This window comes from Prionailurus bengalensis, chromosome D3 (genome assembly GCF_016509475.1).
Source record: "Prionailurus bengalensis isolate Pbe53 chromosome D3, Fcat_Pben_1.1_paternal_pri, whole genome shotgun sequence".
In the NCBI taxonomy this organism is placed as follows: Eukaryota; Metazoa; Chordata; class Mammalia; order Carnivora; family Felidae; genus Prionailurus; species Prionailurus bengalensis.
In genome coordinates, this window is record NC_057356.1 from 81,118,174 (window position 1) to 81,143,619 (window position 25,446).

Here is a 25,446-nt window from a genome sequence, read left to right on the forward strand (position 1 = left end):
AAAAAAAATGAATGGGGCTTGGTCTTTCATCTGTAGGATTCTCCGTCTTTATCGTTACCGTCTTGTGGTCAGATAGAAAAGACTGTACAACATATAGATGATAATGGGAGCAGAGCAGAAAAATGAATGGCTTGGTTTCAGGGACTTTCCTGAGAACAGATTTGGTAGGAAGCGTGTAGGTCCCACTGAATGAAGGAGCCGCAGGATGGCAGGAACTCTGGAACCTGCAAAGAGCAGGCTCCACAGAGAGCAAAGCTGTGTATCTTAATCATTGGGAACTTCATCAAGCGCTTTCTCCTATCAGTTTGGGATTACGTATTTTGCTGAGCATACTTCATTTAATTTCTAGGCCCTCTTCCTTTGTGATCGCCATCCTGTTTAATAGGGAGTACCTGTTTCGCACCTAGCAGAAAGAGCTGCCCCAGTTTACGTGGAAAGGTGGGGGTTAGGGAGCTTTTCGGGCACCACCCTATTTGAGCAGTCTGAATCATTACGACCGTCACATATTCCTTCTATTTCATATCATATTTCACCTTCCGGTCCCACGTGGCCTATCAGGGTTGCCCTGATGAATGTATGTACATATTTAGCCCAAGGCAGGATCCACCGAAGCCCTTCCTGCCCGAGCATGTCGGAGGCCTTTGGAGGCTGTGCAGACAACAGCAACTTCAACCTGAATCATTTTTTTTTCCAGTCATGGACCTGCTGCCAAGAGGCATGAGTAAGAGCCGGGAGCGCAGGCTGGGAGTGGTCACAGAGGGAGTGGTGCCTGCTCAGGGGAGCCAGCCCTGCCTCTGCCCCACAGAGGGTTGCTCCTACATCAAGGTCCTTGGGAGGCTCTCGTGTTCCTTTTCCCTTGCTGTGCGTTTTCCAGGATCACGGTGACTCCAGGTGAGCAAAGCGCGGTAGCGGGGCGATTTTTCAGGGAGATTCTTGAAACACAATAATTATTTGAGCTGTTTCAAGATGGTGGAGTCGGTCGCCATGATGGTTACTGTCAAGGATAGGCTGTGGGCTGTAGTGTTGCCACACGGGCGGCACTTTGAGCTCTGGGTCCTTTGGGAACCAGGAATGCCAGGTAGGGAGCAAAATCACATCCGACTGTGAAGGCGTAACCTGGCTGGGGGTTCGGGTGGTGGGGGGGGGGCGGGCAGCGCAACAGTGATTCCCGGAGGAGAAAGTATTCCTGAGGACATCTTCAGCCGTGCCTGGGAATTCAGAAGGATTTTGTGACACTAATTTCAGGAAGGGCCAGGTGGTGAAAACCGGAGAGACTGCGAAGGCGTTTGAGAGTCTGGCCCACCTTCCTGGTTGGGTGAGAGTTCAGTTTTGGAACCACTCTTCTTTTTGGCAATTTAAAGCAACCAGTCACTGTTCGCTTTCCTAGCAACCACATTCTTCCGGGCGGAGACTATTCTCCCTCCCTGTTTATGGGTTTCGGGACAGTTGAAACAATTTACATATTTCAAATATATGGTTTTTATTTTTTTAATGTTGCTTTATTTTTGAGAGGGAGAGAGAGAGAGAGCATGTGCGTGTGAGAGCAGGGGAGGGGCAGAGAGAGGGAGGGACAGAGAGAATCCTAAGTAGTCTCCATGGAGCCTGACACGGGGCTCAAACCCACGACCGTGAGATCATGACCTGAGCCGAAATCAAGAGTCGGGCGTTTCACTGACTGAGCCATCCAGGGGCCCCTCCAGTGTGTGTTCTTTCAAATGGGCTGGTTCATGGTTTCTTCCTGATAGACACTATGGTTTTTGTGGTTTATTTAAGTGCATCATACTAAAGATCAACTTAACAAGCCAGGCTGTTCAGTTGGCTCGTAATCAGATTACACACGGATTTGCAGAGCTGAGGGGTTTAGCCAGACTACAGCTCGGCCCTTTGCTTGTGGATGAGGAGTGGAGGGTCCCAGAGGCGAAGCACTGTTCGCGGTCACACGACTTCTAAGTGGGGAGATGAAGGAGATTGCAGGCCTTCAAACTCAAAGCTTGTAGACTTTTCCACGACTCCACAGGTACCCTTAACTTTTTCACCCCAACGTCACCAAAGAGGTTTCGAATAGAATCAGGTGTGTCCCAAATCTCAGTCCTCACCAGTCTGCGCAAGTTGGATGGGTTCCTTGACGGGTGGAGAGATGGCAGCCGGCCTGAAGAAAGGCATTCTCCAGATGACTCAGCCGGTTTATTTCTTCGCTTCCTAATGCTTTCAATTCTGTCCCTTCGATCCCTCTGCTTGACTTTGAAAGCATGCAGTCAGAGCAATTTTGGTCATTCTGGTGTGGCAAGCCTGACTCTAGTGTTAAGCAGCAGTGGGAAGGCTCAGGGGTCAAGATCAGGCTTCCAAACAGAGTATCTGAGCACAGCAGCACCCCTGCCACCGGCAATCAAGCCATTGGCCTTATTACTAATAGCTGCGTTATCCTTTCCTGCTAACGAAGCACTTTTCACACGCATCTACTCATTTCATGACTTTGTTTAATCCTCATGATAACTCTTTCACGCTGCAGAAGCTGCAAGAACTCCTATTTTCTTAATCCGGCTCTGACTTTTTCTTCTCGGGAGTGCAGACAGCAGAGACTGGGGTTTTAGGCATTCTCCACTGTAGTTATTATTATTAGAGACAAGGTTTCTCGACACATTGCCTAGGGACTGGCTATACCGAATACTTAGAGGTTTTTTATTCACCACATTTTTCTTCATCTGTAAACTGAGGCTAAATGATTTCCACAATAACCTGACACAGTGAAAAGTTAGCCGGTAAGGAATGAAAAAGCTTATGTACATAGCTGTGTGTGTGTGTGTGTGTGTGTGTGCACATGCATTTGTGCATAGAAGAATGGGTCTGTTGGTAGAGTGAACTTATCTGGTTCAAATACAGCATGTTTGAGAGGGAAAGGGGCACTCTTGCTAATGTTAAGACAACACAGATAAACCAGGACTGTCCCAGGCAAAACGGGACATATGGTCGACCTGTCCATAAGGTCTTTATCTCAGCCAGATGGTCTACAGATGAAAAGTTTGAGGACCATTGGCTTAGATGCATTAAAAACTTTAGGAATCTTGGGGTGCCTGGGTGGCTCAGTCGGCTATTAAGTGTCTGACTTGGGCTCAGGTTGTGATCTCACGGGTTGTGGGTTCAAACCCCATGTCGGTCTCTGTGCCGACAGCTCAGATCCCCAGAGCCTGCTTCAGATTCTGTCTCCATCGTCTTTGCCCCTCCCCCGCTCATGCTCTGTCTGTCTCTCTGTCTCTCTCAAAAATGAATAAACATTAACAAAAATTAAAAAAAAGAACCTTTAGGAATCTTTATGCAGGGGCCAGTGACCAGCTGTAGGTCTAGAGAAATGAGCTCAGTGACGCAGCTTACATCCTAGTACATGTGCCTGCTCTCATTTGGGAGTCACCTGCACTCTCTGAATTGGGTCTGTTCTCTCCGGCACACACTTTTGCATGACTATCTCCTACTTATCCTTTAGGACCCGTCTTTGGTGGGACTTACTTGGATGGAACGGATTCTGAGGAGACCTCACTGAGATGTTTCTTTTTAAAAAAATTTTTTTTCTTAACGTTTATTTGTTTTTGAGACAGAGGGAGACAGAGCATGAACAAGGGAGGGTCAGAGAGAGGGAGACACAGAATCTGAAGCAGGCTCCAGGCTCTGAGCTGTCAGCACAGAGACCAACGCGGGGCTTGAATTCACGGACCGCGAGATCGTGACCTGAGCCGAAGTCGGCCGCTTAACCGACGGAGCCATCCAGGCGCCCCTCACTGAGATTTTTCTATGAGTGAACTGCCTCTCCCGAAGTACTTGTGCCCCCCACAAGTAACTTGTGCCCCCGTCCAAACACTAATCGCACTATCACACGTGTGAGGCCACACGACAGCTCCTCAGAGGCAGGAACCAAGTGTGTGTTCCCCTGTGGTTCCTTAATGTCTAGCTCAGTGCCTGACACAAATTAGGTGCTCAGGCCATACTTATTAAATGAGAGCAATATCAAATTAATAGCTTGCGATGTAAATAGCAGAGAGAGAACAAGAACTTCTTCAAAAATGGGAAACAAAGTTTTGTGTTGATTTAACAAAATACGCAAAGTCTCTCGGTGTCTCTAAAGGGGTAATTCAGGATGTGTAGAATTTTTGGAGCTCCCAAGACACGCGAGAGAACACATACCAGCCAAGACACGATTACGATGAGGTGTGGTCGGGAGTACCCGGCTGGCAGCTGGTGGAAATGAAAGTCTGGTTTTGCCACTTTCACCTCCCTGTGTGGGTGGCCTGGGACAATCACTTCATCTCTGCCCACTTCACTTTCCTCACTGGGACATGATCAGGAGGAGCCGGACTAGATCCATTCCAAGATCTGGCTGCACTTTCAAGGTTTACGATTTTAGGACATAACGCAAACATAGACGACTTCGCAATACGTTCTTACAAGTTTTTGTTTGTTGCGTCTGTACTTGTGACTTATGTTTCCATCTCACTTTTCTCTGGCTGAAATAAAAGTGCCTTTGAAACATCTAAGTGACTAAAACATGTAGCGTTTCCTACGTTGGAGCTGTAATGGAAATTCTCTCTTTTTGTTATAATTGTCAGAGGGTTTTCATGAAAAGGACAGAAGTTCTCTCTGTGACCAAGTGAAAAGTAAAACAAATAAAAAAAAAAAACCTGCAGTGATTTTTCACACTCTGAACACAGGTCATTAGGCATGTACAATTATGATGGAGGACTTGCTAACCTCTACCCTTGGACCCATAATTTGTATAGCATTAGCTGCACAAAATGGCCCGTGTGGGACCGGATGCATTTTCCTGGGCTTGTATTGCTACGTTGCTGGGATTTGTTTGCATGCTTTGTCTTGCAGCACCTTGAGGTGGCGATGGGCTGTGGCCAAAGTCATCCCTTGGAACCACCTCAGACCAGACCGGCTTTAAGTGTTTTTAGGTCTGCTGGTATTAATCACCAAGCAGGTGGTGAGGTCTGCCATGCGATATCTGGTGGATTACTTGGTTGGTGATTGCTTGCCTCTACACAGATTTCTGTGTGCACCCATTTTCTGCTTCCTTCGTCAGGCATCCAACAATATTGTTATCTCTAGGACCTCAGATATTAAGGCCGTATGACCTTCCCTGACTCGTGGGAGAATTATCTGAGAAAGGAGCCAGTCAGCACACAGATAAGAAGGCACACCTGTTTGGACGCCTACACTGAGGACTTTCATGCAAAGGAACAGACTCTTGAAAGGGAGGGTCTGCCCCTGTCGGGAAAGCATCAGCCGATAGACGTGTACTGATTTACATTTTCCATCAGGGACTGGAAATCCAAGCCTTGAATTGCAACACAATGTTAACTGGATTGTGTAATCAGCTGTCCTAAAAACCACCATTATCTTGTATCGCATGGAACCATTTAGACTAAATTTACCCTCAGATGCTTTAAAGGATGAATGAAGAGTGCTTCGCTTGAACAATGTGGTAAAATGAACATTTCCTTACCCTTTGATCCGCTTCTAGGTGTTTGCAGTCAAAATTCCCTGAGCGGATTACTCCAAGGCCTTGAATACACAGAGGAAATCAAACTTTAAAAGTAAAGTTTGTATCGATTATGCAAAATTATTCTAATTTCTCTTCTTGAAGGGTAGGAAGTACATGCTGGGAAGGACTACTGATGTTTGTTCAAGCAGAGTTGGTATGTTTTCATCTTATTATTGATGTGATCAGGCCTCAAGTTGTAAAAGCTTCGAGAAGTTTGCAGTGGCTTGGGTTTTAGGCCTCTCTCTTTGGTGAAGAAATAGCTCATTTAGGCATCTTTATTTGATGGAGAAATGACTCATGTTGAATTTTAGTTGTTGATGAACTCAGCCCCATCAGTGTTAAATTTGCTGTTGGAGAAAGCCAGACTTCAAGTCCTGAAAATCTGTTACAGGGATCCCCCAAACCTTTTGTGAAATTTCTTTTAATTTCTTCGTGGTGGACGTACTGGTCAAAATACCCTGTGTGCTTCCATTTCTGTCTCATGGCCTTCCGTACCCTTGATGTTGGGCAGCTTTGCCTGGGAGTGCACAGTCATCCCGAGCAGATCCTGCCCCAGAGAGAGGAGAAGGTGTCGGGCCCCAAAGTAATGTAAGATTTAAGGTTACCTTGTGGTAGGTTTTCAGAACAATGACCTAAGTTCACTTAGCTGTTCTTATTGGGGGCATAGAACAAAGGAGGAAGAAGTCATTGGAGATGAACAGCGAGCATGAATGGGTCAACAAAACATTCTTTTTGGTAAGGTATTTGCTTTTATAGACTCTGAGATACATTATAACCTTCTAGAATCCATCTTGCACACAAGCCACACGTCCCATAAAAGGTGGATTCCTATCCTGGGCTCAGGCAGGGGCTGAAGAGTCTATGCAGCCCAGTTCTGTTCAAAAAAGTGTTATTCCCTGACTCCTTCAGTTAGGTGCCTTCAGGCTTGGTCAGTAATGACTGGATTGAACAGAAAGGTCGACCTTTTCTTAGAATAACAGTTCTCAAACTTTTCAATTCCAAGATGTCTTTGAACTCTTAAAAATTACCAAGGATCCCAAAGAGTTGTTTTTCTTTTCTTTTCCTTTCTTTCTTTTTCTTTTCTTTTTTTTTTTTTGATGTCAATTATATCTATTGGTATTGACCAAATCAGAAATTAAAACTGGAGAAATTTTAAAATATTTACTCATTTATTGAAGATACCAATCACATGACCCTTACATATCAACACGAATAACCTATTTCTATGAAAAACCACTGTTTTCTAAAGGAAAAGAGGTGCAGAAAGAAAAGTAACACTGTCTCTTCATTTCCTCGAATCTCTTTAATATTTGGTTTAATAGAAGACACATAATGCAGGCTCTGGAAACTCTGCTGCATATTTGTGACAGATTGACAATGGAAAGACAAACAATGTCTAAAAACTTTTATGACGTTAAAAAAATCTCCGTGCCCCTCGAGGGGCTCGACCTAGATTCTGAGATCAAGAGTTGCATTCCCCACCGACGGAGCCAGCCAGGTGCCCCTGAAAGTGGTTTTGACCTCACAGACCCACCGAAAGGGTCTCAGGGACTTAGAGAACCTACATGAGAATAAGAGTCCTCAGACAGGACTAGGTGCCCGCTTGCTGTTGTCTCCAATTCCCCGGGCCCCGTATTTTTAGCTGAACCCACCTTCTCTCTCTTTTCATTAACTCCTATATGATTTGTCACACCGCTCGCACGGCACGGGAAGCCGCACATTCCCCTTACTTGTCTACGTATCTGCCCCCAGAGATGGCAGGCTCAGAAGAGGAGGGACTCAGTTGATCCTTCTAATACTTTGTGTAGTGTCTTCCACACTGTAGGTGTGTACTAACAACAAAAACATTAACAGCTGTATTTGTTAACTATTGCTGTGTTCTAGGTGGCCTACTAGGGCATGACTGACTGTATGAGTCTCCTTGAGCTGTTATGACAAAGTACCACCAATTGCATGGCTTAAACCAATAGAAATTTATTCTCCCACCGTCTGGAGGGGCCTGAAATCAAGGTACCTGCAGGGCCCTGCTCTCTCTGCAAGCCGTAAGGGAGAGTCTGTTCCATGTTTTTCTCTTAGGCTCTGGTGTTGCCAGTGATCTTTGGTGTTCCTTGGCTTGTAGAAGCACCAGTTCACCTCTACCTCTGTTGTCATGTGGCCTTCCCCATGGGTGCGTTCACACCATCTTCCCTTTGTGCACGTCTCAGTGTCTTTTCTCCTGTTTTTACAAGGACCTTGGTCATATTGGATTAGGGCCACCCTCACGACCTCAACATATCCTTTAGGGAGCCACTATTCAACCCGTAACACTTACTAAATATTAAATTGAACCATACAAAACTGCTCTGATTTTTTTATTTATTTTTGAGAGGACAGAGAGAGAGCCAGTGGATGAGGGGAGGAGAGAGAGGGGACAGAGGATCTAAAGTAGGCTCTCTGCTGGCCGTGGAGATCCCAACGCGGGGCTCGAACTCACAAACTGTGAGATCGTGACCTGAGCCAAAGTTGGAGGCTCAACCGACTGAACCACATGGGCGCCCTTAAGACCAACTGATTTTGATCAGTGCCATCAACTGTTCCGTCCACCTGCTGAGGAAGAGGTGTGCAGGCTCCTGAGGATGGCCTTTGTGGCCGAGCAGGCCTGAATCTGGAGATTCTGGGCAGAGCTGGACACGCAGAGGATCCCATATGCTGGACTGTTCAGACCTTAGGACATTTTCCCAGAAGTTTCTTCACCATTGGCTTTTCAGATTGCATTTACTGAAAGTTCCTTCCTCTCTTCTACCCAAGACCGTTACTTTGTTTGAATAGAATCCCGTTGCATTGGCAGAATGCCGTTGAGAACACCTCAGAGACGCTTTAGAAATAACCTCATCCTTGTCCTTTGCTGCAGGCCCACAATGGACGCTCTACAACTGGCAAATTCGGCTTTTGCAGTTGACCTGTTCAAACAACTGTGTGAAAAGGAGCCAGCGGGCAATGTCCTCTTCTCTCCGATCTGTCTCTCCACCTCTCTGTCACTTGCTCAAGTAGGCACCAAAGGTGACACAGCAAATGAAATTGGACAGGTAAGCTCCATACCTTGTTTCTGCTTTCGGTGGGAACAGACTTACCAGAACACAGAGGTGGTGCCTCGGGAAAATGAATGGGGGCTCTTGGAGAAAATTCCTCAGGATTGAGAAGTATGCCAGTTCTCGCATCGTCTTAATCTATCTTTAAGTGTGTCGTTAATCTCTCCTGTGACCCACATTTACAAGTACCAGGTTGTGATGGACAACCTGGGGACCTGCTTGCTAGGCAATCACAATATTTACACTAACGAGTAGCCTTTGGCGAGTCTCTCTGATACTTTGTGAAAATCAGTCAAGATGGTGTTTGTTAAATGTGCCACTGCAGATACCCCGTCCAGTGCGTGTTTATTTATGGCATCATGCTTTATTTTAAGATGCAGGCTCAACTTCATTCTACTCTGTGATATATTCTACCCTATAATATGTCCATATTAGATACATCGATCTGTGCTTATGTTGGTATAGAAATAACTTAAAATTTTTTCTGCCTTCAAGTAACAGGGATAAAGAAGCAGATGCGTTGTGCTTACTTACGTTCCAGAATACTCCCTGGGGCTTGAGTATCCTATTTAAGAAGAATGCAATGAACTGATGTCGACCCTCCCCCACATATGCATATAGTTATATGTATATGTGCGTGTATTTTACTTTTTTTTGTTGTTGTTTGAGTTTCTTTTTGGCTATGGCTGACCATCTAGCTTTGTAAAATTCTTAGACCTCCAAATGGAGTGATCTTCTCTATCTTGCTATGTTTCATATTTGCTCACTTACCTTTATTTTAGGTTATCATTCTTTTCAAATGTGATATAATTGACATACAACATATTTGTTCTAGATGTACACCATATAATGATTTGATATCTGCACATATTGGAAATGATCGCCACGTTAAGTCTAGTTGACATCTCTCACTCTACATTGTTACAAATTCTTTTTTTTTCTTGTAGGAGAACTTTTGAGATCTACTCCCTCAGCAACTTTCAAGTATATAATACAGTGTTATTAACTACAGTCCTCGTGCTGTACATTACATTCCCATGAATTATTTCTTTTATGCCTGGAAGTTTTGTCCCCTTTTGGATCGTAGGTGGATGTGCTCCTAATTCCATTCCGTTATCTTCTTAGGTTGATGGTTTTATGTTCAGTAGAATCTTCTTTTCCGTCAACGCACAAACATTTCAAAAATAGGGACCTCTTCTTATATCCATAAATCCCTACAAAGTAAGACCCACAAAGTATTATTTTGGTCAGGATGAACAATTTACACTTGAAATTGAGTGAGGCTTGGAAAAGAAACTTCAGTTGTGGAGAAAAGCTGTCTCTCTCTTCTCCGTCCTTGGTTCCTCACCCCCCACCCCTCCATTCCTACCCCCTTTTACCTTCCTCGTCTCCCCCTAGAGAAGGGATGGTAAAGAGACCTTCCTGGTGGTGGGTCTGTTCTCAGTAATAAAAATAAAGCTCTTTTCAGTACCTACAATGGTTCCCCCAGTAATGGTGACCTGGGTTCTTTAATTTTTTGGTCTTTTTACCTGTCATTAGGCAGGAGAGCTACGTACTGCCTTGGATCAGACATCTAACCCTGCAGTACTGAGGCTTTGTGAGTCACAGGCACAATGTGCCCATTTAGTGACATTACCTAGGGTGTGGTGTCAGGGCAGTTATTATGACTTAAGAGTCAGGAGAGAATCACCTTATGCAGACATCGTTTTGGGGCACCATGAAACACAAGAGCTGCTGGGCTATCGGTTGGAATGAAAGAAAAGTTAGGAACAAAATAGAAGGGGACTTCTTCCAGAAGATAGCATCGTGGTTTTAAGTAGCTTAGAATATAACTGTAAGAATAACTACTAACTGACTAGGGAAACAAAGAAAGGCAAGAGACACGTAGCTCAAATTAAATTTCCTTACAGCTTGCAGCCCACTGACACCTGAAACCTCCAGAGTGTGACCTTCCTCAGGGACTCACGGCTGCCTCAATGTTTATATGTCATTAAAAACTAAAAGTAACTTTATCTTAATGGCACCTAAGCCCCACAAGGTTCTGAAAGCCTTGCTTCAAAATCCTTAGACTTACTTTCTCTCTATTCTCCTTCCCACCACAAACTTAAAAGTATACAATCAGTCCTTCACAACCCCAGTGCAGCTCTTTCTGCCCACAGGTCCTGTCCCTGTGCTATATTAAAATTACCTTTTTGCACCAAAAATGTCTCAAGAATTCTTAGCCGTTTGCTCATGAACCCCACTTCCTAATTTCATCATTAAGGTTTCTTTTCTTTTCTTTTAAAATTATATTTATTTATTTATTAAAAAAAATTTTTTTAATGTTTATTCATTTTTGAGAGACAGAGAGAGACAGAGCATGAGCGGGGAAGGGGCAGAGAGAGAGGGAGACGCAGAATCCCAAGCAGGCTCCAGGCTCTGAGCTGCCAGCACAGAGCCCGATGCGGGGCTCGAACTCACGAACTGTGAAATCATGACCTGAGCCGAAGTCGGGCGCTCAACCGACTGAGCCACCCGGGCGCCCCTTTTAAATTATTTTTAAATGTTTATTTATTTTGAGAGACAAAGTACAAGCGGGGAGGGACAGAGAGACAGGGAGACAGTGAATCCACAGCAGGCTCCAGGTTCTGAACTGTCACCACAGAGCCGGACGTGGGCCTCGAACTCACGAACCATGGATCGTGACCTGAGCCGAAGTCAGAAGGTTAACCGACTGAGCCACCCAGGCGCCCCTCATCGTTAAGGTTTTGATATGATGTTTTAGATGGTTTCCATATAATGTCTGCAATGATCATAGCAACGCCGAAAAGTAGGTATTCTCAGTCCATTTTACAGAGGGGAAAGGGAAGCTCTGAAGGGCTGGGCAAGATTACGTTTCTGGCGGGTACAGGCTGGGATTCCAAGTCAAGGGTGTCTGACTGTAGCCCACCCAGGGCAGCCACCACTTGTGCTGACTACCACCAGTGATGCAGCAGCTCACGGTTAGAGCGACTTGTTGGAGCAACTGATGGGGTCACATAGACCTTGCTAGAGACCCTCTATCCCCGAATCTGACATCTGCCTAGTGATGGTCTCTCTTGGTGTTAATCTCTCTTTGCTTGCGTCTAAACTAGATAGAAGGGGGCGCGTGGGTGGCTCGGTTGCTTGAGTGTCTGACTCTTGATCTCGGCTCAGGTCACCATCTTGCCGTTTGCGGGTTCGAACCCCATGTAGGACTCTGCACTGACAGCGCTGAATCCCTGCTTGGGATCCTCTCTCCCCCTCTCTCTCTGCCCCTCCCCAACTTGTGCGCACACGCGCGTGTGCTCTCTCTCTCTCTCTCTCTCAAAAATAAATAAATAAATACATAAATACGTAAATATCAAAAAAGTAATAAATAAATTGGATAGAAATTATACCCCAGCTTCACTCTTTCCCATGTTTAGAAAGGCCTTGGTCTGAGCCTCAGAGGCATCATTTTGAACAAAGGGCAAAATCCCCGATAGTTGAGTAAAGAGAAGAGTATCATTATGGCAGTATTTCTCAGCTGGGGACGGTTCCTCTCCCTCTCTTCCCAGGGACATCTGGCAAGGCCCGCAGACATTTTTGGTGTCACAAATGGAGGAAGGAGTGCTACTGGCAGTTAGTCTGCTGCTAAGCATCCTACAGTTCCCAGGACTGCACCCCCACACACCCCCAAGAATTATCCAGCCCCAGATGTCAATGACACTCAGGTTGAGAAGCCTTGCTTTATGAGGACAGTTGAGCAGGAAGATACTGCTCCGCCGAGGCGGCTGACCATGGTCCTGTATCCATTGCAGTGGGAAGAGACAAAGCTTGGTGGATGATGGATTGTTTTCTCTTCACAGGTCCTTCATTTTGGAAACATCAAAGATGTACCCTTTGGATTTCAAACAGTGACATCGGATGTAAACAAACTTAGTTCCTTTTACTCCCTGAAACTGATCAAACGACTCTACGTAGACAAATCTCTGAATCCTTCTACAGTAAGTGGGTTAAAGCAATTCGCACCATTCGACTCTTTGCCAGGAGTGGCATTTTCACGCGGTTACACCCACCACTTTGTTTTCAGCGAAATCCACTTCTAAGATGCTCATTTATGATTTGAAGCTTATTAAAATAAATCAGTCCTGGTGGGGAGTGTGGGGTTTCTTGATCAGATGGGGGGCGCCAAGTGTGGTGTGGCCCAATCTGATGGAGGCTGGCGGGAGGGTGGGGGGGGGTGGGAGTGGGGGTGGGGGGGGTGGGGATGGGAGTGGGGGTGGGGGGGGGTGGGGATGGCCCTGAGGCAGAACAAAGAAGATAGACGTTTATTGATACATCGCCAGGAGGGGCAGACAGGACAGCCAGGGAGAGACTGTCTGCCCTGAGAAAGTAGTGGGGGGCTTAGTTAAGGGGGGAGGTGAGGGGGTAAGGGAATGTATGGAATTCTCCTTTTTTAATATCTGTGACCATTGGGTCAGCTAGGGTTCTTCTTAAACAGCAGGGCAAATGACCTGGATGAACATTTTGAGTTCTCTAAAGTTCTCCGCCTCATCTGTTTCTGCATACAATATTCTCTTGATGTTTCCCAAATCAATGAGAAAAATAACAACTGTATGAATTAATAGTTTTCATCCGTCACAAATTGGTTTTGTTTGCTTTACTCAGCTGGTCGCGTGGGTATCTGTACAAGGTAGCTCTAGGTATTTAATTTTAGCTGTTTCTTGAAGGAATCATATAAAGTCTACTGTAGTATCCTTAAATTTGATCCCAGAGTATATCAATATTTTTCAAGTCTGTATTTGAAACACGTAGCCAGCATTCTAGACTACCACATAGACGTTCTTTCTCTACTTTAACAATAAAGAATTGATTCAGTTTGTGGTTGCCTGTTCAAAACTGCAAGCTCTCCAAATCTAAAAGGTAGACTGTCGGTTAAATAGCTTACCATAGTTTTACTAACTGCTACTGTAGCTGTCTTTCTGGTTGAGATCTTTTGAGGACATCCATCACTAGATTATTGTTGTGACTTTATTCTTAAAAAATTTTTTTTTATTGTTTATTCATTTTTTTGAGAGGGAGAGAGAGAGACAGAGCATGAGTCAGGGAGGGGCAGAGAGAGAGGGAGACACAGAATCTGAAGCAGGCTCCAGGCTCTGAGCTGAGCTGTCAGCCCAGAGCCTGACTCGGGGCTCAAACTCGTGAACCATGAGATCCCGAGCTGAGCCGAAGTCGATGCTTGACCCACTGAGCCACCCAGGCGCCCCATGTTGTAACTTTATTCTTATTGCTTGAAGACATATATACACAGCCTTCTTTTCTGCTAACAATCACCCAGAGAATTAAAAAAAAAAAATACTGAGATGTGAGCTGGGGTCCGAGCATGGAAAGTTTTTTGAAAGCTCCCCACGTGGTCCTTACGAAGATGCCGAATACATTTTGCGCCAGCAGTGAGGACAGTGGAGGTGTCTTTATCTTGGTGAGGCTCTGATGTTTTGGGGTGGCCCCAGTTCTCTCAGTCAAGGGCAACACGCGGTCCCAAGGTTGGGTTGTAGTTCACAGATGCAAAGTGGCTGAGGCTGTCGCTGCTCTGAAGAAATTCAAGGGGCCCCCTGTGCTTAGGACGTTTAATCAGCTATGTGTCATTTGGTGGAACTTCTGTTCCACGTTTTGAATTATTTCAACCAAACTTGAGTTTGGAGTTGAAAGAGATTTTTTTCAAAGCCGGTTTAAAGAAATATTTTTTCCATCCTTCTGTTGGTTGTACCTCACTTGCAAATGCACCAAGAATAGAACAAAGGAGCGCGTGGCCTGAGGGGGGCTGCCTGCCTCAGAACTACCTGGATGTTTGTGAAAAGTGCTAATTCCTGGCCTCAGATCACTCAATGCGGATGGGTCTTGGGGTTTGGCATTTTTAACAATAGAACCCCTGCCGCGTTCACCACGGAGCCGTGTTTCAAACTTAAATGTGAGAAGAGTCCCCCTGGAATCTTGTTAAAATGCACATTCTGGTTCAGTAGGTCTGGGGTGGGGCCTGAGAGCCTGCATTTCTTTTCTTTTTTTTTTTTTTTAATTTTTTTTTTACCGTTTATTTATTTTTTTTAAATTTTTTTTCAACGTTTTTATTTATTTTTGGGACAGAGAGAGACAGAGCATGAATGGGGGAGGGGCAGAGAGAGAGGGAGACACAGAATCGGAAACAGGCTCCAGGCTCTGAGCCATCAGCCCAGAGCCCGACGCGGGGCTCGAACTCACGGACCGCTAGATCGTGACCTGGCTGAAGTCGGACGCTTAACCGACTGCGCCACCCAGGCGCCCCCGTTTATTTATTTTTGAGAGAGAGACAGAGCGGGGGAGAGGGGCAGAGAGAGAGGGAGACACAGAATCTGAAGCAGCCTCCAGGCTCTGATCTGTCAGCACAGAGTCCCATGCGGGGTTCAAACCCTGGAACCTTGAGATCATGACCTGAACCAAAGTCAGATGTTTAATCAACTGAGCCACCCAGGCGCCCCAAGAATTTGCATTTCTATTAAGATCCCAGGAGATGCTGTGGCTCTTGGTCCTTGAGCTCCACTTTCAGTAGCAAGAAATCTCTAGAGTTGGTATGAATTTCAGTGAGTAGGAGTTTTCTGCTCACAGAGTTCTCTTTTCTGTATATTTATTCTGTTCTAAGATATCTATCTATATCTCTATCTACATCTATATAATATACCCTTTAATGTTTCTAAGTTGGAATTCATATTATAACTGTTGTGTAGCGTAATGTTTCTTTCTTTCCTCCAAAGCTGCTACTACACTGAGAGAGGCATTTAATAATAGCTATTGTCTTAGAATTGAAGAAGTGAAACACTTTATACGAAGGGCATTTCATTGATTTCCACACGAAGCCTCCATTTATAGTATTTACAGATGCTGAAAGGGTATTCACCCACCTGGACATTTTACAAACCCCAATTTAGTTGGAATCGTGGAAGGGCACGATGGTTTGACTGCAGAGTTCAGGTGTTTTGTGATTTTATGAGCTGGACGTTTTTCAGGAGTTCATCAGCTCTACAAAGAGACCCTACGCGAAGGAAATGGAAACCGTTGACTTCAAAGATAAATTGGAAGAGACGAAAAGTCAGATCAACCAGTCCATCAAGGACCTCACCGACGGCAAGTATCTTTTACTTACTTGGACACCGCCTTCTCTTGACTCTTTCTGCTAAGCAGAGGACTGAACATCTGGAGGCTTCCCTGGATGCTTTCAGTAGATAGGCTAAATTCTTGCCCTTGAAATGCCAGACATGTCAACCACGTGACTCCTGGGCGTGTCGACACCCTCGTCATCTAAGGCTTCGCAGGAATTCCTGGTGCTTCAGTTCCGGTCCACTTTGCTGTGCTCCCCAGGGAGCTGCTGGCTGGTCCTCCTGGAGCCCCAGCCCTGCCTCCAACAGAGGGAGGCTTTGGGCCACTCACTGGCCAGTTTCTCGATGAGGAGACGAAGGGCTTGGGCTTTAACTTAATCCCTGCGGCCACCTTCGGCTCAAAAATTCTGCAAATTTTTTGAAGGAAGAAAGGACAAAAGCTCCTAGGTAATCAAACACACATCCAGAAAAAACGAAGTGAACTGAGGAGGAAACCTGTCCTCAGACCCACCACTCCCAGTGCTGGTCTGCCCTCTGCTAGCCTCAGGGTCTCTTCCGCAGTATCTGCCTGGTCCTGCCCCTGGCTCAGTGCTCTCCTCCTGCACCGACCCTCCCCGCCCCACCCCACCTCCATGGTGAGTCGTCCTCCCCTGATAGGAATTGGAGCTGGGATGAGTCTGAGTGCCGGTCAGTGTCCATGTGTCCCTTCCCGGGGACATGTTTGTGTTGTACAGAGTGGACTTGTTGGGGCACAGCACTTAAATGTGAAGGACTGACTGTGCAGATGAACCTTTCAAGCCCCACCTGCGGTCCCGGGAGGGTCACGCTTCTCGGCAAGGGAGACACGCTTCCTGTAGGAATGGCCAGAGGGGTCCTGTCGTGCCGTTGACTCAGGAATGACAGGTTCCACGCTGTAACTGCAGAGTGAGGCCATGGAGAGAACGTGGTCTCAGAGTCATGGAAGACCCAGGTTCAAATCCAGACACTGCCACTTTGCACTGAGTTACTTGGATAGAGAACCTCAGTTTACTGAACTGTAAAATGGGGCATTTGTTACTTGGTTAATTTTTACACAGTTGTTGTGAGAATCAGATTAGATAAAATAGGTTAATGAATACTATAAGATAGCGAAGGTAATATATGGTAGCCATAGCTATGCGTGGACACACGTGCATATTCATACATATATATGTCCTTGAAATGACCTTTTCATTGCCTTCGTATGTAAAGAAAAAACAGGTATAAGTAACACCAGGCTGCGCACGATTTAAAAATTTGCAAGCAAAAGCAGCTCCGTTTAAATCGCTGTGTAATTGTTTTGCTTTTAGAATTGCCATATAATTGTATTTTGCTCTCCAAGGGCCTTTAAAAGACCTTCACAAATTTAAGGTTTTTATGGGAGAAGGTAGCTTAGTAAAAGTCCTCTGAGTTTAGAATCAGAAATTCGAGGTTTCAGTTGAAATGACCACCTGCTGGCTACCCTTCTTCTCTGGTCTTTAAGTTCCTTCTTTGACATGATTACGGATTCAGCACATCATGTGATGTCGGCGGGACTGAAAATGCGGGGCTCCTTATTAAAAAAGGTATTACGCATTTTAAGGTGGTGACAGGGGAGCATGAAGCCAGTGAAGGGCCCTGCACACACACCGCCACAGGTCCACGAAGCGGGTCCTGAGCGGAGACGTGGCAACCCGAGGGATTAGGTCAGTGAGAATCCCTTGCAAAACATGTCAGTACTATTCAAATGTGAGGACTTTGCTCTATCAAGGCATTATCACCACTGAACTGTTGTGGCTGTTGGGAGCTTGATCTCTGCGGTAATTACAGTGCTGACCTTGACACAAACAGGTGTCTGCAGCAATGTAATCTTTGGGTGGGGGAGGGGAGGGTGCCAGGCTGTTTGGCCAAGAGCGCAGCTTGGTTCTGTGCGGATCTGCTTTCCAGCTGCGGGCACGAGGAAGGCTGCTTGGCCTTTCCGAGTCCCAGGTTCCTCAAGTATAAAATGCGGCGGATGATCCTGGCCTTACAGGATCGTTGTGAGGGAATACGCGTGACAAGGCTAAAATTACACTCGTGCATTTTCATCCCAGAGCACAGGCTTCGCAGTCCAAAAGACTCATTAGAATCCCGAATCCCTCCTTGCTCACGTGTCATCTTGGCAAGTGACTTAACAGCAAGTCTCAGCGTCCTCATCTGTAAAATGGGGAGAAATACACGGTATCGTGCAGAGGAAATCTCTAGCACGCTGCCCCACCCAAGGCATTCAAAAGGGGTAGCCCGTGTTTTTCTTCTTCCTGTTCTTCCTGTTCTTCTCCCTCCCTTCCCCTCTGCTTTCTGCCCGCCCCACCCCTGCCGCCAGACCTCGTCGGTAAGTCTTCTCGCAACAGGATGAAAGGAGAGAAAGGAACCCTTGTGAGGCATTCCGGGCCATCGATCGAACCTCGCGTGGGTGGCTCCAGCCGTGACAAATACCCAGGGAGCGGATGCGGTGTGGATCCCAGATGTGGTGTTGAAGAATAACCCTGTGCAATCTGTGGTTTCCTACAATTGTTTGCAGGCCGCTTTGAGAACATTTTGTCTGACAGCAGTGTCAGTGAGCAGACCCAAATCCTGGTGGTTAATGCTGCCTACTTCGTTGGAAAGTGGATGAAGAAATTTCCTGAATCCGAAACCAGAGAATGCCCTTTCAGAATCAACAAGGTACGTAAGGCCGCGGGTCAAAGGCTCCCAAGTACGGATCTGAAAAATTATGGAAAATTGAGGCATAGGAGGTAGTGTGGCTTTCCTGAGACCAATGGTTGGGAGAGGAGGGGTGGGCAAAGAGCCATAGTCCCCTCCTATAATAGTGAGCACGCCCCCACTGCACCCAGAGGTGTAGTTTTTATATTTAAGAAAGTGTTCATGGGCGGAAGGGAGGGGGAGTGCGGGGGACTCCTTTACTGTCATTAAACCATAAAGCTGGGAGGTGTCAGATCCTGGAGACTCAGACTCTAGAAGAGAGTCACTCAAGATTTGAAATGTCACTGATTTTTCAGCGTGGCCTCTAACCAAGCAGGAAAACACTGCTGCGTGGGGATACGCCCTCCTTTGGAACGCGGACTTTTCCTTTGTTTCCGTTGCATTACTTTTGTCAGCCTCTGAACTTTTTCACAGGTCGTACTAAATAAACCTTTTCTCCTGTCCCATGGTGTCTTCTTTAAGGGTAGACTAAGTTGAGGAAGTTAGATTATGAAAGGTGTAAATAGGGCCTGTTCGGACAAGGTGAACACACACACACGTTTTTTGGAAGAGTCTGTATTTAGCCCTGTGTTCAGAAGATACGTCTCTCGATTTATATTCTAGAAAACGGAATTATTGTATCCATCTTCGGTGCTGATAAATGAAATAGACGACTGTATTTGGTGGCCACAACTCTAGGCAAATTCAGATGACTAGCCGTCCAACGTGATGGAGGGTTCTAGACAAATCTAGAGCGTCTTTAAGAGAAATAAATGGAAGCATTAGCAGTAAATTTCAAAAGTGGTGTGCTTTTCTATCCTAATTCTATTTCTGGTTGTACCTAGAATGGAAGTCTTTAATTATTTATTGACCAGATATTTAGTGAGCAACTACTACGTGATGGGATATATCAAGATAATAAGACATGGTTTCTGCTTTGACTGTAGTCTAGTTAGGGTGAGGGGTGTGTGTGTGTGTGGGAAACAGTCACATAAACAAACATTTCTAACCATGTGACAAGTATTGAAATAGAGGTATTACAAAAAGTAAAATAAGTATAGTCTAGCTCTGCTGAGAGGTGTTGGGGGAAATTCAGTTTACTGTTTGAAGATCCCAGATATAAGTTTTACTGAAATATTATCTCCCAGGCCTGATACGAAGTTTAAAATCTCCCCTAACAGAGATCCAGCTAACAGGCAAATATCCTGAGGGAGGTAGAGATCGAAATAATAAGCTACAGTAATTTACTGTCAGTCTCTTACTCTTTAGTATGAACTAATTTTCCTTCAGAAAATCAGTCATGTCAGTAGCAGAGACACAGTCAGATATCAATGGGGACAGAGAGAAGGAAGGGCCTGGGATGCTGCCCAGAGAGAAAAACCTGGGCACCAAGACCCTTTTGGAGGAGTGTGGAATGCATTGGAACTAGAAGCGACTTAAGAGATAATTTGGTTACTTAATATTCTCATTTAAGAAATTATGAAATATTTTAAACATGTAGAGTATTCTAGAAAATAATAAAACAAACTCCGATGTACTCAACAGTCAGCTTTGTCAATCTTTATATTTTGCTGTATTTATTTTAGATCTTTAAATTTTTTTTTAACCTTTATTTATTATTGAGAGACACGGAGACCCAGAGCGTGAGCAGGGGTGGGACAGAGAAAGAGGGAGGCACAGAATCCAAAGCAGGCTCCAGGCTCCAAGCTGTCGGCACAGAGCCCCACGTGGGGCTCGAACTCATAAACTGAGAGATCGTGACCTGAGCCAAAGTCGAAGTAGGATGCTTAACCGACTGAGCCACCCAGGCGCCTCTATTTCAGATCTTTCAAAGAAAAAAAAAAATACAGCAACAATAGCACTTCCCCTGGGTAGCCCCTCCTTCCCTGTCTCAAGGTTCCTCCCCAGAGGTAACAACCATTCTGAAATGTCCAATTCCCTCCTGCTACTGACAAGGAAACTGAGGTCCAAGGAGTGAAGTGATTCCCTTAAGATCACACCATCTGTTTATGTCACATTTGAGACCGAAACCCCAGGTTCTTATCTGAAATCCAGACTTCTTCACAGCTCAGATCAGAGTAGGCGGCCGTACAGGGAGAGGGGGATTAAAAACAAAGGAGAACAGAGGACCAAACAAATGTGATTTGTGTCTTGCTGTGTGCTGAGTGTTCCCTCATATGTATTCGACCAGCAAACGCTGCCTAAGTAGTTATGTGGTTTGCCCTCGAATTTATTTCCACTCCACCAGGAGTAAAGAGCTGGCAATTATGAGCATCTATAAAGACTAAGTCAAAGTCTGCCTCTGTTTTCAGTCTTACTCTCTTATTTTCGATGTTTTGTATAAGCAAGTGCCGTATTACGTATAGTTCCCGAAATATATTGGAATGATAAGGCATGTGAATGGCTTTTCAAAGGAAGTCATTGCTCGTCCGGGGACAGTCGGCGATGGTCTGGGTCCAGTACAGTTGGGATCCCAGCGGAGGGATGATTACACCACGATGGTCTGAAACTATAACAAGAACAAACGTTGCGTGTGTGCGTGCGGGTGTGTGTATTTATGCTTGTGTGAACTGAAAAGCAAGTGATCCGAATTTCTTCTCCTCTTACAGACAGACACCAAACCAGTGCAGATGATGAATATGGACGCCACATTCTGTATGGGCAACATTGATGGTATTAATTGTAAGGTCATAGAGCTTCCCTTTCAAAACAAACACCTCAGCCTGCTTATTCTGCTCCCCAAGGATGTGGAGGATGAGTCCACGGGCCTGGAGAAGGTGAGGAGGGAGGGGGGTGTTCAACACAAAGGTGCCACCTGCTGTGACAAGGAGCCGTGTGGAGGGCACTGTGCGTGGCTGTGACGCTGCCCTGCCTTACACATCACTTGCTCAGTTGTCTCCAAGGGTTTCGTGGTCCTTTCTGGGCCTTTGTCTTTGACATGAAAACGGCCAGCATGTATTTGGCACTCGTGACCAGCCAGGAGCTGTGAGGTCCCCATGTACGCCTTCTCCTCGACTTCTTGGGACAGGCCTATCTATTTATTAGAAGCTGTCACGGTGCTCTTGTTGACTGAGGGACCTGAGGCACAGCAGGGGAGGTGACAAGTCTGTGGTCACCTAACTCATCGGTGGCACGTAGAATCAGAATTGGAGCCCGGGAAGTTGGAATCTGTGTTCTTAATCTAGCCCCGAGTGCCTATTATTAGCATCTTGCGTTAGTGTGGTACATCTGTTACAACCGATGAACCAGTTGTCCACACATTATTCATAAAGTCTGCAGCCTGCTTTAGGGTTCACTTTGTGTTGTACTTTCTACGGGTCCGGAAAAGCTCTTTTAATGCGTACACACAGAGGAGATTTTATTATGCTTCATCCTTTATGGAGGTTATTAGAGGCACGAGGTGTAAATAACAGTAGAGGTTCATCTCCTTGTGAAGGATGCTTTTGCTCCCCCCTCTGCTCTGGCAGCCCCATCCAGCCACCCAGGGCCACCTGCTCCCCCCTCGGCCCCGTGTTCCCAGCTCCCTAGCTCCCCTCCACCGGGGCCTCGGCCCTTGGCCAGAGAGAAGGACAGGCTCGTTGAGGACCCCAGAGGTCACCTGCTTCATTTCCAGTCATGCCTCGGTTACTCCCTGGCTTTCCAGGGTGTGGTCTCAGTCCATGTCCATCCTACCTGCTGCTTTAATGGTCATTACGCTTTATCCATCACTGGCCTTCATTACTCTTTTTCCTTAATGTTTGTTTGTTTGCTTATTTATTTATTTATTTATTTACCTAGAGCTCGAGCAGGGGAGGGGCAGAGAGAGAGGGAGACAGAGAATCCCAAGCCCTGATGTGGGGCTGAAACCCATGATCAAACCGTGAGATCGTGACCTGAGCCAAAACCAAGAGTCGGACGCTTAATGGACTGAGCCACCCAGGCGTCCCTGGCCTTCATTATTCTTTTATTCACATTCACTGTGCTTTTTCTTTTTCACTCCACTCCATGCCCTATCTCCCCTTCTCTCGCTGTTGTTATTCAGCTGTTTTGCACTTTACCACTTACGTGAAAGACCCTCATACCATTTTTTTTTCTGATTAAAGTACAGAATGGGAAATACCGAACTTCTGAGTCTCAGAAATTCAAGAACACGCTTTGTGTTCTTCTCCAGGGGCCACCATAATAAGTACCACAAACTGAGTAGCTTAAACAAGAATTTATTCTCTCACAGTTCCAGAGGCTAGAAATCTGAGCTCAGGTGTTGGTTCCTGCTGAGGGTTGTGAAGGAGACTCTGTTCTATGCCTCCCTCTTAGCTTCTGGAGATTGGCCGCCAATCTTTGGTGTTCCTTGGCTTAACATGTGTCACTTCAATCTCTGCCTCTGTCTTCACGTGGCTTCCTCCCTGTATGCGTGTGTATCTGTGTCCAAAATTTTCCTTTTTATAAGGACACTGGTCATATTAAGTTAGGGCCCATCCTAATGACTCCATCTTAAGTAATGACACCTACAAGGATTCTGTTTCCCCATGAGGTCACATTCTAAGGCACCGTGGGTTAAGACTTCAATATAAAAATTTAGTTTTTTGCGGGGAGGGGGCACAATTTGACCCATAACACATATATAATGGAGGAGGGGAAAAAACTTTTTTTTCCCCCTTCTGACTAGTCTTTTTGAATTATGAATGAATATTCTTCCCTCTCTTCATTCTCAGATAATAAATGGGCAAGAGAATATACCTTTTGGCTGAAAAATTCTAGTTACTTATGGCAATCTTTCGGTTCTAATAATGTGCCATAAATAAAAACAGTAGTCATTGAAAACCAGATTATCATAGATGAACAAGAGAATCCAACGGTACCTTCCCCCACTAAACACAAAACAAACAGACTTGTGACCAGTCTGTGACCTTGCCATGTTACTGATTTTTATGAGTTTCATGTGAATAACTTCAGTGCAGGATTGTCCCATGATAATACGGTCAAGGTACTTTCATTCTCAGTTGTATTCTTGTTTCTTCTCCAGCCAGTGAGGGGTTGGGAGGGCAAGGGGCAACTTCAGATTTGCTCAGTGAAGAATTTTGTGACTCAACCATTCCATGTGTCATGGCATAGCTCTCATTTTTAAAATAACCAACTGAAATGGATGCATTCATCACCCCCGGTCTTCGAGAATGGCCATAGACAGCTTAACAAAGAGTAACTCATTTTACAAAGAGTAACTTTAGATTTGATTTGAGTTACTTTTGATGCCAGGCCAAGTACCCGAATATTCTGGATTTCCTAGAAGAGAAATTAAAACAAGCATTCAAGCAATAGTATGTATAAAAGCCCTCCTAGTTTTATGTTTATTTTACTCTTATTTATGCAACATCATCGGCCACACATCCATTTCTACTCTATAACTTGAAAGAAATAGCCTGAGCCATTTCAGGGCAAGGGGACTGTGGTCGGAGCATGGCGGGGAGGAGAGCAGTGCTGGGTGGCTGGGTGCATCTTTGATACGGGAAACCAGTCCCACACCCAGACCTCAGGGTTGATTCCATTTTCGGTGGTCCGAGGGCACTGCTTCAGCACTGGACTCACGATGGCACTTTCTGTTCCCAATCAAGCTGGATCTTTCACATCTGGGAATAAAAAAATAATTTCCTTTCCTTTTGGTCCTTCAGGTTGAACAACAACTCAACTCAGAGACGCTCTTGCAGTGGACTAATCCCAGCACCATGGCCAATGCCAAAGTCAAACTCTCCATTCCAAAATTTAAGGTGGAAAAGATCGTTGATCCCAAAGCTAGTCTGGAAAATCTAGGGCTGAAAAATATCTTTAATGAGAATACATCCGATTTCTCTGGAATGTCAGAGACCAAGGGAGTGGCCCTCTCCAATGTTGTTCACAGAGTGTGCTTAGAAATAACTGAAGATGGTGGGGATTCCATGGAGGTGCCAGGGTCACGAATCCTGCAACACAAGGATGAATTCAATGCCGACCACCCATTTATTTACATCGTCAGGCACAACAAAACGCGAAACATCATTTTCTTTGGCAAGTTCTGTTCCCCTTAAGTGGCAAAAGCCCAGGTTAAGTCCCACCTGACTTTTCTGTAAACTCTGCATCCAAAGGAACACTTTCTAAATACAATAAATTGTTAATATTGCTGGATCTGGAAGCTGCTGGTACTTGACCTGTGTAGCCCTCATACCAATAGACCCTTCTTTTCCAATTCTTTGTTTTGTTCTCCCTTCACCTCCTCCCCATAAGACACAATGCTTTTAATGAAAAGGAGTTACTCTGGAGGAAATATATGTATTCATTATGTGTCAAATTATCTCAGGTTGTTGGCAGGAATACAGTCTTTCACAAAGAAAATCCCCGGAAGGGGGATCTGGAAGATTTTAGAGCTTTACCTTCCTTCACTGGGATCAGAATTCTGGGAACACCAGAATGTTCCAGACATTCTTACTTCCCCGAAAGACTAAAGAAACTGGTACACGGGATCCACAAAACTTTCCTAGCCCCGCTGGAACTTGGGCACACGTTCAGGCTACTGTCGGTCCACAGCTCCTTATGCTAAACGGTGGTACCGGTGTTTTCCTCAAACTCTGACTTTTTGGGATTTTAGAAAGCTAACCTGTTGCACATACTATGTGTTTCGGAACTCCATGATAAGAGTCTGGGACAGCACCTTATAAATCAACACCTTAATATTTCTGCCACAACCCATACATATTCACACAAGCTGGATAGACAGACTCTGAGCAGCCCTTAAGTACCAGGTTTTGCCACCAAATGAGTGTGCCAGCAGCTTATGAACAGACTGTGTTTTCAGAACTTTTGGAAACTTTGGAGTGTTGGGGAAGGGATGGCAGACCTATAGCAGCTGAAGCGCAGCACCTTGGGGGAGGCAGGATTTTACTAAAAGCCCACTTTCACTTTAAGCAGGACACCCACCCAGTCACTTGGTTGGTGGTTAGACCAGTGACTGGCAGTGAACGCTGAGTCGGAAAGGTCTTGGGTGTCTCACAACCGGGGACCTCAAACCCGA

The 25,446-nt window shown here is 45.5% G+C and overlaps 1 protein-coding gene across 1 annotated transcript; it reads left to right on the top strand.

Moving 5' to 3' along the window:
- The first annotated feature begins 749 nt into the window (after positions 1-749).
- On the top strand, positions 750-24,563 carry SERPINB5 (serpin family B member 5). Its single transcript, XM_043559041.1, has 7 exons — positions 750-891; positions 8,424-8,598; positions 12,450-12,587; positions 15,621-15,738; positions 18,268-18,410; positions 21,038-21,205; positions 24,074-24,563. The coding sequence occupies exons 2-7, from the start codon at positions 8,431-8,433 to the stop codon at positions 24,464-24,466; spliced, it is 1,128 nt and encodes a 375-aa protein (XP_043414976.1). The 5' UTR covers positions 750-891; positions 8,424-8,430; the 3' UTR covers positions 24,467-24,563.
- Positions 24,564-25,446: the final 883 nt, after the last annotated feature.

Bases quoted from the DNA above. Each gene is read 5' to 3' on its own strand.
- SERPINB5 (XM_043559041.1), top strand. From the start codon at position 8,431: ATGGACGCTCTACAACTGGCAAATTCGGCTTTTGCAGTTGACCTGTTC. The intron at 12,588-15,620 runs GTAAGTGGGTTA...GACGTTTTTCAG, and splicing joins AATCTCTGAATCCTTCTACA to GAGTTCATCAGCTCTACAAA. The intron at 18,411-21,037 runs GTACGTAAGGCC...CTCCTCTTACAG, and splicing joins GCCCTTTCAGAATCAACAAG to ACAGACACCAAACCAGTGCA.